This window comes from Uloborus diversus, chromosome 9 (assembly GCF_026930045.1).
Source record: "Uloborus diversus isolate 005 chromosome 9, Udiv.v.3.1, whole genome shotgun sequence".
NCBI lineage: Eukaryota > Metazoa > Arthropoda > Arachnida > Araneae > Uloboridae > Uloborus > Uloborus diversus.
Window position 1 is genome coordinate 38,179,297 of NC_072739.1, and position 17,462 is coordinate 38,196,758.

Genomic DNA, 17,462 nt, shown 5'->3' on the forward strand with positions numbered 1-17,462 from the left:
TATACATATAGTAAAAAATTACACAACTTTATACACATCAATATTATCCTGTAAATAAAAAAAAGAAAGAAAAACGAACAACCCTTGAATTGAAATAATTGAAAACCCTTGATTTTTTAAAAATGAGCCGGAAAATAAATGCTGAAAATTTTCCCGCCCATAGCTGAGTTCGAACCCGAGACCCTAGGTTTGCTAGCTTGCACAGCGCTTTACCGTCTGAGCTATTCGGGCAGCAAAGTTCGACCTATTGATGCAACGGAAAATACGTCATAATTATTATTAATTAAATTTCAATTTATTGCTGTTCCACTCCTACTAGTCATGGCGTGATGTTATATAGCCGATAGCCTTCCTCAAAAAATGGACCGTTCACCACAAAAAGAATTTTTCAATTCGAACCTCCTGAGATTAGTGCGTTCAAAGAAACAAACTCTTGTATTATTAGTATAGATATGAGCAAATCCTCCCTCCTCCTCCCAAGAATTGTAAATTCTGGCTGCAATAGCGCCTGGCACAAAATTGAAAATCCTCTAAATCCTCTTAGAACTACAAAAAATGTACACATAAAATGTATTGACTTTCTGAAAAGAAAAAGAAAAAAAAAGAAACTTTTTTGAGATAAACATCAAATTAAAAAAAAAAGAACTTTGTAAACACCTTGCATTTGAAATCATGTTTCTTTCTTAAGTACAGTGTAGAACGAATTTTGGCTTAGGGGTCAATTGCAAAAATTGTACGGATTAATTTTGACTTTACTTGCATTAGATTTTCGATCGGGCGGGGGGGGGGGGGGAACAGGCACTGTGTAAAAGTACTTATTTTTGAAAAACGAAAATATTGACGAATTTGCGAAATAAAAATCTCTTGAATTTTACATCAATAGAACCGAAATATGAAAAATCTGCCGTAAAAAAAATATTTAGCGAGGCTTAAAGTTTCACGATTATGACGACCGGACGAAAATTAATGCTATGTAAAAATACGTGCTTTTAGACCCCCCCCCCCCTCCTCCTTTATTTTGTATAGGCAAAGTGTAGTTGCATGAACTTTGTTTTGTCTGAACGTCAGCACCTCATAATTTTCCTTTTTTACAGGTTTATTGGAACTAAAGCCATTCAAGCATTGGAGCGGAAGCACAAAAAACTGTCTGCCCAGTTTTCAAAGTAAGTACGATGTCAATTTTACCGAAGTAAGTAGCTCAATTTTAAAAGTACTGTCGGCTTCTCTAAAATTATGAACATCAAAGGGTTTACCCACTATTACTCGATTAAGAGGGGTATTTAATTATGTGAGCAAATTTAATATGTTATTCTATATGACTAAACTTAATATATAATATAATTATAATAATAATCAAGAAATCAAACACAGTGGGTCAGTGGAAGTTCTTCGCGCTTCCACGCCCATTATCTATATTCTTTGTCCACGCCGCAGATCAGTGGGTAGATAAAATGAGTATCAAGCGGTCTTGGGAACTAAACTCTGGATGTTCCACGTTCGGCTGACCACCCAACCGGACCATCAGCCTTGCGCCCAAGAGCACATGTTCAGGAAAACTGTATGCAAAGTAAGCCTCGAACCTCATGAGCTGGTGTGCCTTTGGGTTTGGTTTTGGTTAATAATTAATAAATGTTGTTATTTATTATATTGTTCAGGGTAAACGTTTGAAATAAATTCATCACACAGCAGGCTTTTTCTAACCCCCAACTCATAAAAGGAAGGGTGTTCTAAGTTTGACATGTCTCTGTACTGTGGCAGCGTAACAGATGAGCCGATTGTGGTAACTGTTTCTTTGTTTGAAAGGTGACTTAATCAAGAGTGTTCTTAGCTAGGTCTAGGTCTTTGTATAACTTTAATTACAAAAGATAATTCATAAAAAACTCGAAAATCAACATTTTTTTTGCCATTTTGGTAGTGAAAACGTATTTGTTTATCCTTATAAAAAAAACTCGAAGTGCAGTTAATAATATTATTCATTCATTAAGAGTGATTTAGCTGTTTTTCAGTTGTTAGATTCAGTACATAATTTTAAAGAAAACTTGTTTTATGTCAAATATGTCAACTTGTTTTATGTCAAATTAAATTTAATGTTTGTTACATTATCGCTGAGGTAGGTAACAGCTCCCTAGTATAAAATGGTTAATTTATGCGTAAAGTATCTTGTCAAAGTCACAGCTGCATATTAACTTTTACTCTACTAGAGATCGGGTAAAAATTGGGAGACTGCTGATTGACTATCTCGTGAAAACGTCATCAGTCTTCTGAAAAGTTTGTTTTGCAAGTTCTAATTATTGTTTCGTTTCGAAACTGGAAGACGTTTCTTCCAGACAGTGTTTAAAGGGAGGGGGGTTAAACAGAACTTCCGAGGAATGAAATTAGTTCCGTCTGTTAGATAGGGAAAAACATGGGTGACACATTTGCACCGCCTGACCACTCAGGAGTCCCAAAACTATTACATGGTCTCTAGCTGAGTAAAAATTGTTTATATGCGTCCCGCTCTGCACCTCTCGTAAGTTGAGCTACGACTTTGACAATGTTTACTCTTTTGGGGGTGATAGGGATCGGTAATTGGTGCTAAATTGAGTTGAATTATTTTCGTAGTAGTTTTGTGATGTATTCCAACTCAAATCCGCGCCAATAATCCGCCCCCTTTTCACCGAGTTCCCCAAAACAGAGGTAAACTTTGCCAAGGTTATAACTTGCTCAATTTAACAGAACCACGTTCTCTGACCACACTACAGTAAACTTCCGATAAACAGCGGTCGGATTATATACGGGTCTATTCGCAATTTTTTTTTTTTAAATTATGATTCTGGTATTGTTTGCTTTTAGATTTTACATGTATTTTTAATATTCAATATTAGTAGATACAATGCAGCTATGTTTTTAGTTACAGTTTAAATGTATGTGTGGTTGTTATCAATATTTTTAGCTATTGTATAAACTTTTTTGTTTTACCTATTGTTCGGATTATCCACCGTTTTCGCTTATCCGCGGTTACCGTGCCATTCTACTCCGCGGATAATCGAGAGTACTGTATGAGGAATATCTCCAAAATCCTACTTGCAATAAGGCGTTTGTTTTATATTTTCTTAAGGGAATTTTCCAATCGCCGTTTTAAAGTACCAACAAGGAGCCAGCTTTTTGGTCAATGGGAAGGAACTACCCACAAGTTGGTCGCCCCTGCACTTTACTATAGTTCAAGAGTTTCCGAAAAAGAAATAAAAAATATGTTTTTGCTCGTTTGTATTCCCCCCTCACCCCTACTTCAATAGCTCTGTCTTTATTCATGCACTAAGTTTTGCATGCACCAAACAAATTAACAAACAGGCGAATTTTCATAGGGAGTATGTTTGCATTTCGTGCCAAGATATTTGAAGTTAAATAGAAACTTAATACTACGCACTACGTACAAAAACATGGTGTTCATAAAGTTCATTGAGTAAATTTTTAAGGTAAAAAATATAGAAATACAGAAAAAAATCTTGCTGGAATTCATTTAGCATTTCAAATTTTGTAATGTGAAAAATTGGAATCAAGTCAATATTTTTTGATTAAGTTGTTTAGAACTTTAACGTATTTGCATCATTTGTATTGGATGTCCTATTTTCCAGGCTTTCTGATGAGGTTTATAAGAAATGGGCTGCTGAAATTCCTCAACTGCTGAAAGAAAAGCTCCATCAGCCTCTTATAATCAGATCTGATGACAAATGCAAAATTTTTATGAACTTTGACTCCAAGGTAAATGAAATGCAATCGTACCTGTTACATCCAGAAGTGAAACAAATACAATAGCCTTTAATTCAATTTTCACCGCTTAGTGTCGTATTCACCAGCCAATCCAAGCCTGCGTCAGACATTCGAACCGCATATTGAAATCTCCTTATTGATTGCCTAAAGCAACATTCACATATCGTCCGCACTTCACGTCAGCGACAATTTTTTCACCGTAAAACCAGTTTTTGGTCGGCGTTGCCATGACAGCAAGCCATATTATACGGAACCCTCCAACGTGACAAGAAGCTGGATATTTGACATCTGTCCATTTGATGATCCATCCAAGATGAGCGCGCTCTCTCTATTAGGTGAGAGTACAGTCATATGCTTTACGTGCGTTCGCAATATATGAATGCTTCTCCTTTTACGGAAAACGTACGTCTATCCGCATAACGTGGCGAACATGACGTGCAGAACATTCACATATCGTCCGCACGTCACATATATTGTCCGTACGTCACATATCGTCAGCGACGATTTTATCTCCGTAAAACCAGTTTTCGGTCGGCGTTGCCATGACAGCGAGCCGTATTGTACGGAATCCGCCAACGTGACGAGAAACTAGATATTTGACTTCCGTCCAGTTGAGAGCCGCATTTCATTGGTCTCCACTGGAGCCCCTCTCCCCCCCCCCCAAAAAAAAAAAAAACATCTAGTCTCCACAAGGTGAGCGTGTTCTCTCTATTTGGTAAGAGTATTGTCATGTGCTTTACATACGTATCTGCCGCCACCTCGGTCGGCGCGATATGGTAGTAACTCAGTGTGGATAAAAATAAATGAATCATTCTATTGCGGTTGGTTAAGGCATTCCAGAAACAAATGAGCGCAAAGATCGCACATCATACGAGCGGCCACTACCGTATCAACAAGGCCGCTAACACTAGTTCCTTGCCGTTTACCACCTTCCAAGAAACTGATGGTATCAAGAAAAACAATCCTGAGTAGACTGAAAGATACTGGTATCTCGATTCGGCGTCCATTGCGATGGATTGGATTTTCGCTGCACTTGATTAGCAGGGTTGTGACAGACAGGAGGCATTGTTATCATCAACGATGAATCCCGATTTAGTCTCAGTGATCATAGGTAACCTATTTCACTCCATATTACGCCGTGTTCTGTTTTGTATTGCTGCTAGAAGAGGTTATACAACTTACCGTTTTGTAACCTTTATTCATATACATAACTTCTCATACTGAACTTCCATAACTTCCATGAACTTCAACATAACTTCCATACATAACTGTCATAACTTCTTAATAAAACAATCTTTTTTTCTGAATTTGTAATCATATCCTTATCTTGTCATAGGCCACATCCATTTTAAGTTTCGTGAAGATTGCTCGTTTCGTTCTGGGTTAATGTATATTTTTTTTTCTGGTGACAAAGCGTCATTCAACTTCTGAACACAGCTCAGTTTGCGTAACTTCATCACGCCCAATGATTCTGATTTTGAGCTGAAAATTTAAGTTTAAGTCCAAGCATTAGAAAAAACCGAATGAGATTCAAAAATAGCGGTAAAAAATAGTTGTTTGTTACTCCAAAGTCTAAAGCGTCCTCTATCAGCATTTTTAAAATTACATTTTCAAAATTTATTTTCAAGAAAATCCTGATAAAAAGAATAATTTTAGAGAAAACTGCAAACGAATCGACCATTTTTTTCCCCGTTTTTTATGATCAATTGAAATTTTGGACCCTAAACTTTAATGGCGCCTATCTCCTTCGGAAGACGTGTGGGACCCTTATTTTTGCCATTATATTTTTTGTCCTTATGTGTACTATCACCCCTTAAGGATTTGCCCAAGAGTTCAGAAACACCCTGTATATATAAACTTAAATAATCATTTAGAATTATGATTTCAAGAGCGGAACTATAAATACGCCAAATGTTCGGTCCTTGTTTTGATTAAACGTACAACTCCTACGTAGAACATATAGTAAAGTTTAATACTCATTTCACAAGTTCATTTTAAGTCAAATGTGCACTTTTTTTAAAAAAAATTATTTTGTACTCAATAGGAGGGAAAATAATGAATATATTTGCAAATAACAAATAAACCCAATAAAATTTTAAGAAACATTTTCTGGCAAAATACATATTTTGGAAATGGATCTTTTGTATATTCCATTTGTAGTAAACACATCTACTACTCTAATTTTGCCATCAGGGCCAGGATATATACTTTTTAAATTTTACCAAGTAACATTTACATACAGGTAAATTGTAATCTTTGATGAGTATAATAGCTCCTAGCTTGATATTTGATTTATCAAGCACCTGCACCTCTGCTGTTCGAAAGGAGAGTTGATCGAGAGTGTTCTTAGCTAGGTTGCATCTTCGGATGACATTAATTAACGATGATATGAATTAAAAACCTCAGAAAGGTTTTTGCGATTTTAGCAGTGAAAACATATTTAAAAATTTAGTACCAAAATAAGGAGAAGTTTTTTCTGCCTCTCATATTATGTGATTGCAAGTTCTATGTAATATAGAATTCGAAGTATAACGTTTTTTAACGCAGATTTTAAATGCTCCTAAGTGTTTATTCACACGATTGGTAACCAAGTTCATTGTTGGCCAATAAGAAAAGAAAACGCAATGATTTAAAATATTTGTCTGTTGCCAGTTTCTATTTGCTTCTAAATAAAATTCTTGTAATTGAATCTTAATAGTATAAAGGCTTTTAAAGGGATTTTCAATTTTCCCTCTTTATTCTACACTAGAAAGTCACCCGTCAAGGTATGACTGCTGAAAATTGCTTCTACTTTTCTACATTTGAACAAAGCAGTTGCCTGTTTGGTGATAGTTTGATAGTTGAAATTTTAACCTTAACTCCAGTGAATGTACCCTAAACTCCAGTAGACAGCATTAATAGACAGTGTCTTACCAGTAAAACAAAGGGGATCGTGAACCTTCTAAGTAGCTCAAATCGGTCAAAAATATGATTTTTTTTATTCTATGAAAGTAACAATGTATGAAGTGTGCTGAATCGTATGAAAAAACCCCTTGTTGATCCGATATTTTATCGCGAATGTATATGCGTTTAAAAAAAAAGTAAACAGAGCATGTTTTTGATTAAAATGGCTGTCAAACATGTAAATAAAGTCGAAAAACTAAGTAAAACTAAGTGTCAAACATGTAAACTAAGTTTCAATAAATTCTTACATTGGTACCAATGTCAAATATTGAGTCATTGTGAAAATATCTTTCGGGAGGTATTAAAATATGAAGATCATGAAAGGTAGGTGAAATTAGACTTTAACGTCATTTATCTCGGACTGGAAAAATTCGATAATGACACATACTGAAAAAAGCTTCATGCGACTTAATTTTTGTAACATATGGCTCACATTTCAGAATATGTTACTTTGGTAGTAGTTTGATAAAACTGGGTATGCATTAAGGTTTAAGAGAAATCTATGTTGCTTAAAAATATTAATGTTTTGTTTTTATGTAATATTCGCAACAAAAACTAGCTTTATGCAAAAAAAAAAAAAAAAAAAACTGTGCAGTTAATAATGGACCAACTCTTAAATGGATATCCAAAGTTCTTGGCAATGTTCTGTTCTCTGATAAAATGCAAATTATCTGTAAAAAGAGCAAAAATTGAGTCGCGTGGAACATTCTAAAATTTTCATTTTAAATTTCAAAATTTTAATTTTAATTAAATTTTAATTTTGTTATATTTTTTTGCTTCATATTCTGCATGCTAATAAACTTACTAACTCTTATGCCAATTCACATTTCAAAAAAAAAAAAAAGCTTTCAAGGTCAACCGTCCCCTTAAGTTACTGGATCCAGCTCAGCCTTGTCACAATAGCGTCTTTCCCTACACGCCGTGGCACGAGTTTCAAAGCTGATTATGACAGGAGCGTTACTCGATCGTTCGCTATTGTATATATGAAGATTTGCGACTCAGTCCGGGATTTTTAAAATTTTTAGGTTTAGTTACTTGTTCCTATATGTTACAGTTGGATATAATGATCCGTGAAGTGAAACACCTCATGCGACTGAAAGGAGATGCCCACTTGCCGTCGGAAGCTGTCGCTTTCTACGAGAAACGGGAAGAGCTTGGTGATCAAAAAATTAAACTACGTGACATCGTCAACGGCTACAACGACCTAAGACACGATCTTCTTCCCGTTGAAATACCTCTCATAAGTCCTACCCTGAAGAGCATGGACGTCTTGCTGGAGCCCGGAGAAACTACAGTGATATGGAGTGAAACAGGTGAGAAATAACGCAGAGTGGGCCAAAAGTGAATCCCCCTCCGCCGCCCTTTATTTTTAATATTATGATATACTTCTTTGATAGGGCCGTGGTAGCCCGATCGGTAGAGTGTCGGATTCGGGGCCGGAGGGTCCTGAGTTCTAACCTCGATGGTCGAAGATCCACCGTCGTCATTAAAGGGGACTGGGTGACGTTAAATATGCTCGTGGTCTCAATGTCCTCCAAGTGAAACAATACCTCTGGGGGTGCTAGCACCAGGTAGCTATTAGCTCTTGGTCTAGTTCTAAATTCTCATTAACTGTTCGATCCAGTGATGGTGCTGCCATCTATTGGTATAAAAAAATAATGGAGGCAAGGCACTTAGTATGCAGTCCTCGACATAAACACAGTTGTAGTCAGTTGTGACTCGGAATCGAATACTTCTTTGAAAATGCTCCTTAACAATGACGACCCGCAGCACCGAAGAAAAAAACCAAGTTAACAGATGTATAACGTCGCATTTACTGGCTATCGACTCTAGGAATAAGAGGAGATCTTTAACTGATGGTGAGCTCTTATTGGTTGGCGCGTCTGATTTAAATAGATGTACTACTTCGCTTTACGCGGCTCGGTAAAATTAAAAACTATGTAACAACTTACAGAAATTATGATAAAATAACATCCTTCCACCCAAAAAAAAAGGCTTTATATTCGTGGGCTTTACATTTTGCATTTGTAACGATAGTAAAAATATGGCAAAGTACAGTAGTGGAATGGCGTTCTCCTGCAATACCCAAGCATGCGGGTATGGTTATGCAGCATATTAAATATCCATTGGATAGTCATTTAGTTTGGATATTTTTGGCAAGATTAAATTCCTAGTGCGAGCTCAAGTGTTGCCATCTCTCAGGCAACTGGGCGTAGAATTCTGTAGTAGTAATGCAACCTCCGATACTGGTGCCTCTTGAAGGGCTGATTACCTGCCTCTGGGAAACGCAACTAAAGTGCATTCAGGGAGATTTGATAGCGGAAGTAAACAAAGAACGTTGCTGCTTGGATTCAACATTTGCCACTTTAATGAATTACTCGTTGAATTGGCGATTCTTTTCAGGAACATTTCGATTATCTGATTGGCGCTGATTTCGTCATCCCATCGCCAATCTGAAAACGGTATCGCCAAGCGTTATGTTGCTTTGTTCACTTCCACCATCAGTTCTTGCTGAATTCACTATAGGTCTGCAAATGGTAAAGAGCTAATGCGTAAGCTCATTAGAAATAACAACAACACGATGGTACGCAATTATCATAAGATAGCGCTATCCTGCATAGAATAGCACTTGTAATTGTTACCATATTGTTGCCATAAAAAAAAAACTTGGCAGTATTCACGGAAAACAGAGAGCTTTAAGTTATAAGTTTTGCTAAATCTCTGAAAATCATTCATTATTTCATGTCTGGGGAATAATTGATTTTATTGTAGTTCCCGGCTAAAATTTTTAAACTTAAATGTACTGAAGACGCACTTCCGTAAAGTAAAACAAAATGTAGTCTATAAATGTATAAGGAAAATCCTACGACTAAAAAACATTTTGAAGCTCAGACATTGCTACCGTCAGATACAAAAGAGGAATCCTATCTCACAAAAAGGCAAATTTTATGCATATTTTTTAAATACGGAAGATTACTTTAATTATTGATATTTAATAAAGCCGCCATAAATATTATTCCTTACATTATTTTGAAGCATGATATTTTGTCACAAAAGGTTCAATATTACAATTTAAGTACACTTTTTCTCTCTGCTTGCTGTTGTAATTAAACCCAAGGTTACAAGGAAGGTACGAGCTTTACAGTATTTTCCAAACATTGAATCAATATCAGAAGTTTGCTCTGAAATACAAGGTGTTCAAAAAATAACGATTCATTTTCTCGAAAACGCTAATGTGTTGATTTCTTTCACATACGTTTCAACAATAGCTGCCTTAAGAAGAAAGAATAGTCATTGTTTCTTGGGGGAAACTGGGATGTAAAACTTATTAAGAGAATTGTCAGCTGAACCAGCAAAAAAAAAAAAAAAAAAAAAAAAAAAAAAGCGGAAAACAACCACCAACAAGAGCCAAAATCAGGCTACTTGTGAACAAATTCAGAAGAACCGGTAAAATGTGACCGCGAAGAGTTTGATCCTCGGCTCCACCTTTTTTCAGAATTGCCCATTTTCGTGAAGGGACGACATGGAGAGGAATGTTGAAACGGAATTTCTAAGTGTGTCATTGGTTCTAGAGTTTGAATTAGTCACCTTTTGGAATTCAAGAAATTAGCCAAAGCGGTAAAACATTTTAATTTTGTGCGGTCAAGATAGATGCCTTATTGGACAGGGCACATTCTACGTTAGTGGGTGGGTCTTGGCTTCACTTCTTTCAGCAGCCATTGGTCAGAGATAACAACGCCTCCTCTAATTAATTTCAGTTGAAAATTAGCGAGAGTAACGTTGTTATAAAGAATACAAAGCTTGTCATTTTCACTTTTTTTGCCAACTCAATGCAGTTACTGCTGCAACTTAAACTTTTCAGGTCTGAAACAAAAATATACTTGGATCACTTTTTTTTTTAATATCGCCAAAATGTTGCTCAACTCCAAAATATGGCATGCGTCCTTTCTTCCTTCTCTACCTATTTTAAGGAATGGACTTGTTTTCTCAAATGATTGACGAGGGTCATTTGTTCGCGGTCGGACTATAGTGTGACGGATGAAAAACATCCTGCTGGACCACCATCATCATCTGACGATACCGTTTTGTCTGAATTATTGCTCAAGTGACCTGATATTGGCCCTTATTGTTGGCAGCTGTTGTCCGTATTTTCGTTGGTACAGCAGCAGACGAACCTCTCCATATGTTTTTCCCTTAGAGCAGGAATTAAAATGGAGGGAGCAAGTCCAATCATTGGCTAAGCAAAAGCTGACCCAAAAACTCCACGTCACGTGACTCAACAACGATGAATGGTTGGCACGTTTTGTGTGAAACAAGCGAAAGAAACATGATTTCTTCCAATACTTTGCTTTAAAATCTATCACGTGACTTGAGGTCTTGGTTTCATGAATGGAAGTCTTCACTCCCTCCATTTTATCTCTTCTCAATGGTTTTACCCCACTATAGCTGTTCTTTCTTCTTAAGAAGCATTTCTTCACACACATGCGAAAGAAATCAATACATTAGCGCTTTATGGAAATCTATTGTTACTTTCGGAACACCATACGTACTATGTATTAATATAACTGCATCGTGTAATTTCATTTGAACACTGTGTCCTGCAGGTGTAACTTCCTACCTGAGTAGTGTGGAGTCATCCTTTAAAGAAAATCATCGAAAAGTTCAACTAGCCAAAAAAAATCTCCGGAAAATACAAAGTATATGTAACGATTGGAGCATTAGTGAGCCTTTACTTTGTAACCATAATTTGCCTCTGGATTTAGCAAGCGCAGAGGCTAAAGAATTTTTGTCTGCTAAAAGTCTGCACGATAAAGTTCAAGAAGATGGAAAATGCATACACGCATTGCTACAGGTATGAAAGTGTCCCCCATTTTCTCTCACAATGTTGCCATGTTCTTATGATACTCTTCATTTTATTTATTTATTTATTATTATTATTATCATTATTATTTTTGTAATTTGCACTCTTGAAGATTCTTCTACACATTTACTCGTTGAGTAGTACATCTTGTTTATCACAGTATATTTTTCAACTAGTAGAATGAATAGATTTTTACTACTGGTTTATAATAACAGTAAATTGATCTGACTAAAAATAAAGAAGTTATTGCAATATTGAATAAACAATTAACTGTTGACAAATAGACAACTTTTCTGTTAACCGTTTACCCGCCAATGTTCCAAAAATTGAACATCATATTTAAGTGAAAATTTTCCCAAGAAATAACTTTAAAATAAACAAGTTTTTTTTAACACAGTTTAGTCTTATTTCAAAGTATTTTTTTGATTTTCTGCTTGATTGTTTATATGTTTTCAATTATTTATTGCGATTTTTCAAAGATGAGTGTTTTTTTAGCTTTTTGCAACTTTTTCTTATAAAATTTACCAAAAATTGTTTTTTTCAGAAAATGTTATGATATTTATTATAGTTGTGAAAAATACTTCAATGTATGATTTTAAAATGCTTGTAGAAATGTACAATGATATTTCCGAAAGGTGTACCCCTTCAAAATAGCATGTTCCAATTTTGGAACATTGGCGCTTTTAGGGAGTCAAATTTCCAAGAAGTAAATCGTTCGACTTCCAAGGGGAAATTTCATTTTTCGTAATATATGTTTCTTTTTTTTTCTCTCATTTTGAATGTACTCTGATGTAGATGTTGGCAAAACCAAGTAAGTTTATATTTTGAAAGGATATGACGTTTTGTTAGCAAAGAAAATAATAACAGTCTTCTGTTTGACGGACTATATGGCTCCGAATCCACACCTGCTCGGACAGCTGCATTGTCAGGTAATAATAAAAAATAATATTAGTGAGAGTTTTATTCTTCATATTTTAAATGCAGTTCAATAATTCGCTAGCTTTGTTTTCTGGCGAAACGAAATTCTGTTTGACATATACCAACTGTTCATAAATGTTAAAAAATGTCTACAAGATTTCTTACTGTAGAACAAGCTGTGGCTTATTTAGAGACATTGTCAGATTCGGATTTGTCAGATGTAGATATATGCCAATTACCCCCTGATGAACTAGGCAATCAGGGCCGATCCTAGGGTGTCGGTCGCCCTTGTGCAAAGACCTAATGTGCCGCCCCTCAAGAGTAATTTACATATTTTGACTAATTTTTGACGTTCATATAAATATTTCTTCAAATTTCTATATCAAGTTCTAATTAAAAAAAAAAAAAAAAAAAAAAAAAAAAAAAAAAAACAAGAATGATGAACTTATAAAAAGGAAGAAAAGCTTCATAGTAAGAAACTTCTTAGGTACAATTTATATCTTTGAAGAAAGTAATAGATACCGAAATTTACTAGTCGTAAAAACGCATTTTATAGTCTGTCTTCGGTGACATTTAGGTGACATCAGAGAAAGGACAGAGGAGGGGGGATTGCTCCCAGAAAATTATCGAAATTCTCGCACGAAAAATAGTTTTAGTAATCTTTGGTTGTGTTTGGTTGCAAGGAGAAAAGAGTCGGGTATACTCAAGGTGCATGGAGAAATTTTCGAAATTGACGTCAAATATCGCTATTTTAGGAACTTTTTCTAGACTTCAGGGGAAAAGTAATGGAGTTTTCTCCTAAAATTCTTTCAAAATTGAAATCAATTCGAAGCTATTTTTTTGACCGTAGCTTAGGAAAGATCGGCGCTCTTCCCGAAAATTTTCTGAAATTGAAGTTTTAAACAAGCAGTTTTGAGTTACAGTGAAACCTGTGTAAGTTGACCACTCGCGGTGCAGTACTTTGGCGGTCAACTTATAAAGGGCGGTAATACTTTTTTTTTTTTTGTCATTTCTTGCACTATGTATTCATTTTTTGAGGAATTCACCCTTACTCTTTCTGTTCAACTCATTTTCATTGTTTAATGTTATTGAAAGTGAAACAATAATTAAAAATACTATTCAAATAATTTTGTTAGTTTTTCCTTGTTTTTAACTATATTAGACACTTTAGTTTTGGAAATTCCTTATATGCCAGCTAATATTCTCTGGCTTTTTCCATTTTCAGATAATTCTAATATTTCATACTTTTTATTAATCTCAAGTTCAGCTGATTTTCTTTTTGAAGCCTTTTATGTAAAACTTATAGCACAAAGAGCAACAAGCTCGACTATCCCAATTCATAAAGGCAAAATCAAAATGTCCTATCTCTTAATCCCTTGCACCAGAAACCATTTAACTTTACTCATTAGCAAGCCCAGATCTGCGTACCCGCAGTGCGAGAGGCCCGCGTCCTTAAAGGAGCTAACGGCCCTAGAAATTGAAGAAAAAATAGAAAAAAAAAACTAGTACTAGGACTTCTTCACTTTACTAAGAGACACTGCTGGTCTGTAGGTATGGGCCCTACATATTTTGTTGCAGGGGAATCAAAATGTATAGATCCGGGCCTTCTCTTTTTAGCATAGTTCCTGTATTGTCACAACAATTGCAACTGAAAAAGACTTTGAACTTTACTACTCACACCTATTTTCATTGAACAGAGTACAAAAAGCTATCTCAAATAGAACAACAAATGGAAAACAAGTTTGGAGAAAAAGAGCAGCGTTAAGCTTTATGCTGCTGTTTAGTTAGTAAAATGCTGTTCCGTCATCAAAGCATTAAAAACATTCTTGGAAAGCTATGAAAAATAATAATAGTAAAAAAAAAAATAAATAAATAATAAAATAAAATAATTTGCTGAAGAAAGTTTAAAAAAAAAAAAAAAAAAACAAGTGGTCAACTTACAAAGGGTTTTTTACAATACTCCTAACCAAATTTGGCGAACATTAGTAGTCAAGATAGACAGGTGGTCAAGATAGAGAGGTGGTCAAGTTACAGAGGATTTCCTTCATTATATGAGATAGGACTAATTCCGTTCCTGAAAAAAGCGGTCAACATAGACAGGTGGTCAACTTACAAGGGTGGTCAACTTTACAGTTTTTACTGTATCTTTATTGACGTTACTAGAGGGAGGGAGATTCAATCATCTCCCATAGAAAGTTTTCGAAATTGAAGTTTAAAATGCAAATTTAGGCTGTCTTTGGTGACTGTAAGGGATCTGGCGGCTTTCCTCCGGTAATTTCTCGGCAAGAGTTTCAAAAACCCATTTTTGGCTATATTTGAAAACGATATGGGAAACGTGAAAAAATTCCGAACCGAAATATTTTTCGGAACTAAAATCGATTTTAAGCTATTTTTGGGAGGGAAGGGTTTTAGGGCTCCCAAGCGGATATGTCTAAAAGCGCAATTTTATGCAACTTTGGTGACGTTAACAAAACTGGGAAGCTTCGGCGGATCTTTCGGATATTTTTCGATATTAATATCTGAAAAACACAACTATAGACTTTTGTCCACCTCACTTCGACGATTGATGGGTATATATGCCCTAGCGTCGTGAAAAGTTACATAAGCCAGGCAGTTCTCCTCTAGAGTTTTTTAGAAATTGAAGTCCCAAAATCGTATTTTAGGCATTATTTGATTACGATGGAACAAAGAGCGGGCGGAGGTTCAATGTGCCCTCACGAACTGTTTTTTGAAACTGAAGTCAATTTCAAACTGAGGGGGTGGATTAGGAGCCTCTCTAAAGACGCTAATTGAGACTATATTTGGTAGTAATGTTTGGAAATGAATTTCGGGACCCTCCATCGCAAAAATTTCGAAAAAGAAATACGAAAAATACCATTAAGCAATTTTTGATGACTTTAAGAAGGGCTGTCCTCTAAAAACACATTTTGGATTTTAAAGCCAACATTTTCCGGCTATGTGTGATTAAGTTAAGTTGGAAGGGGTGAATCAGAGATTTAATTGGGTCCTTAAGATCGGTGGTTCAAACAGCAAAATTTTCCGAAATTAAAGTCCTAAAAACGCCATTTTAAGCCTTCTTTAGTCTCGTCAAGGAGGTCTTGGCATCCTTTTACATCTTCGTTTTGGAGCTACGTTTAAATTTACTACCCGGGGCAAGAGCCCTGATCTGAAACCGGGCAGTTCATTCGTGATTTTAATTCGAAAACAATGCTGTAAGGGGGGGGGGGGAATACAAAATTTTAGTTCATTCATATATGTTTGACTCACAGGGGAGTTGCAATTTTCCACTGTCTCTCTACGCAGCCGTGATTGTTGAAAACAGAATTTGTTGTTTGAAATACTTGCGAGAGTATCTCATCAGTATAGCTTTTAAAAATATAATATATAAAATATATCTTCATTGTTTAGGTCTATAAAAGCTTGGGTAGTAAACATTAGTGGCCGCCCTGGGTCCTGTCCTGAGTGCTCCTTTTAGAAGGCACCCTTTCATGCTTCAGGAGGGGGTCATTTCCCTCATCTCCCCTCCACTGTATCGATGCCTGATTACCGGTTCTGTCATAAATTTTGCAACCAAATGAAGCATGTGTGTAAAGAGTAGATATTAATGGACAATGAACCAACACAATGTTCCCTAACAATCTATTTTTCTTAAACTATGCTATGCTGTCGGGAAATCGGCACTTACTTTGATAATTAAACATTTAAAATTCAGCACATTTATTTGACTTATTATAAGTTATCTTTTGAGAAATTCTTGAGGAATTTTGCTTGATTAAAAGAACTATATGATTCGGCCTACGGCCGCCCCTTGCTTTGGCCGCCCTTGTGCGGTGCACACTTTGCACACCTGCTAGGATCGGCCCTGTAGGCAATATCACTGAGGAAGAATAGATGTTGACAGAGATGAAATCCTACAATTTTTTAGTTTGTTGCTATTGAGTGGGTACCATTCTGTTCCTTCTGAAGATATGTATTGGAGCAGTGCATAAGATACATCTGTGCCAATTGTATTAACAGTTATGCCTCAAAATCGTTTTCGAAAAATAAAAAACAACTTTCATTTGATGGACAACCATGAACTAAAACAAAATGACAAACTAAGAAAAGTTTTCCTTATTTACGAAGAATTGTGTAAAAAGCCTCAACAATTTGGTGTATTTCATGAAAAATTAAGCATAGATGAATCTATGGTTCCCTACTACGGTCGGCATTCATGTAAAATGTTTATTAGATGAAAACCAATAAGATTCGGCTTCAAAATTTGGATGCTGTGCTCTTCAAGTGGATACCAACATTCCATGGAGATTTATTTAGGCAAAAAAGAAGGATCCCCTGATGTGCAATTAGGATCCAGAGTTGTAAATGATCTATTATCAGTTTTGACTGACACGTCTAAGCATGAAGTATACTTTGATAACTTTTTTACATCATATGACTTAATTTCTCAGCTATCAAAAAAAAAGTGTACGAGCAACAGGAACAATTCGTGAAAACCGAACTGGCCATTGTCCACGGAAATCCAAAAAAGCCCTTTCTAAAGAAGATCGCGGAAATTTTAACTATCGATCTGATGGATCAGTGTACATGTGCAGCTGGAGAGATAATGCAGTGGTTACAGTAGCATCTAATTGTTATACGCATGAGCCACTTGCATCTGTAAAATGATACTCAAATGCGCAGAAATGCAAGATAGATGTGCCACAACCTCATTTTATCAAGAGAAACAATGAAGGAATGGGGGGTGTGGACGTCTTTGATAAACTTTTAGGGAGCTACAGACCTCATTTGAGGAGTAAAAAATGGTGGGGGAATCTTTTTAGTAATGCGCTGAATATTTCAGTTGTAGCTAGTTGGTTACTTCATAGAACTACACGAAGTCAAGATGAAGCATTTAGAGTTCCGAAGAGAAATAACAACTCACCTCCTAAGAAGAAAAGTACTAGTGGAAAGTCCTCTAGGGCATCGTTGTCATTTACATAAACGGTCAAGA

The 17,462-nt window shown here is 35.8% G+C and overlaps 1 protein-coding gene across 1 annotated transcript in view; it reads left to right on the plus strand.

The window, feature by feature from the left end:
- Window positions 1-17,462, plus strand: part of LOC129230164 (dynein axonemal heavy chain 11-like) — a 145,889-nt gene that overhangs the window by 21,109 nt on the left and 107,318 nt on the right. The window contains exons 7-9 of the mRNA XM_054864566.1: window positions 1,095-1,163; window positions 3,615-3,741; window positions 7,748-8,006. Of these exons, the coding sequence (XP_054720541.1) occupies window positions 1,095-1,163; window positions 3,615-3,741; window positions 7,748-8,006 (455 nt within the window). The remainder of the gene's footprint in view (window positions 1-1,094; window positions 1,164-3,614; window positions 3,742-7,747; window positions 8,007-17,462) is intronic.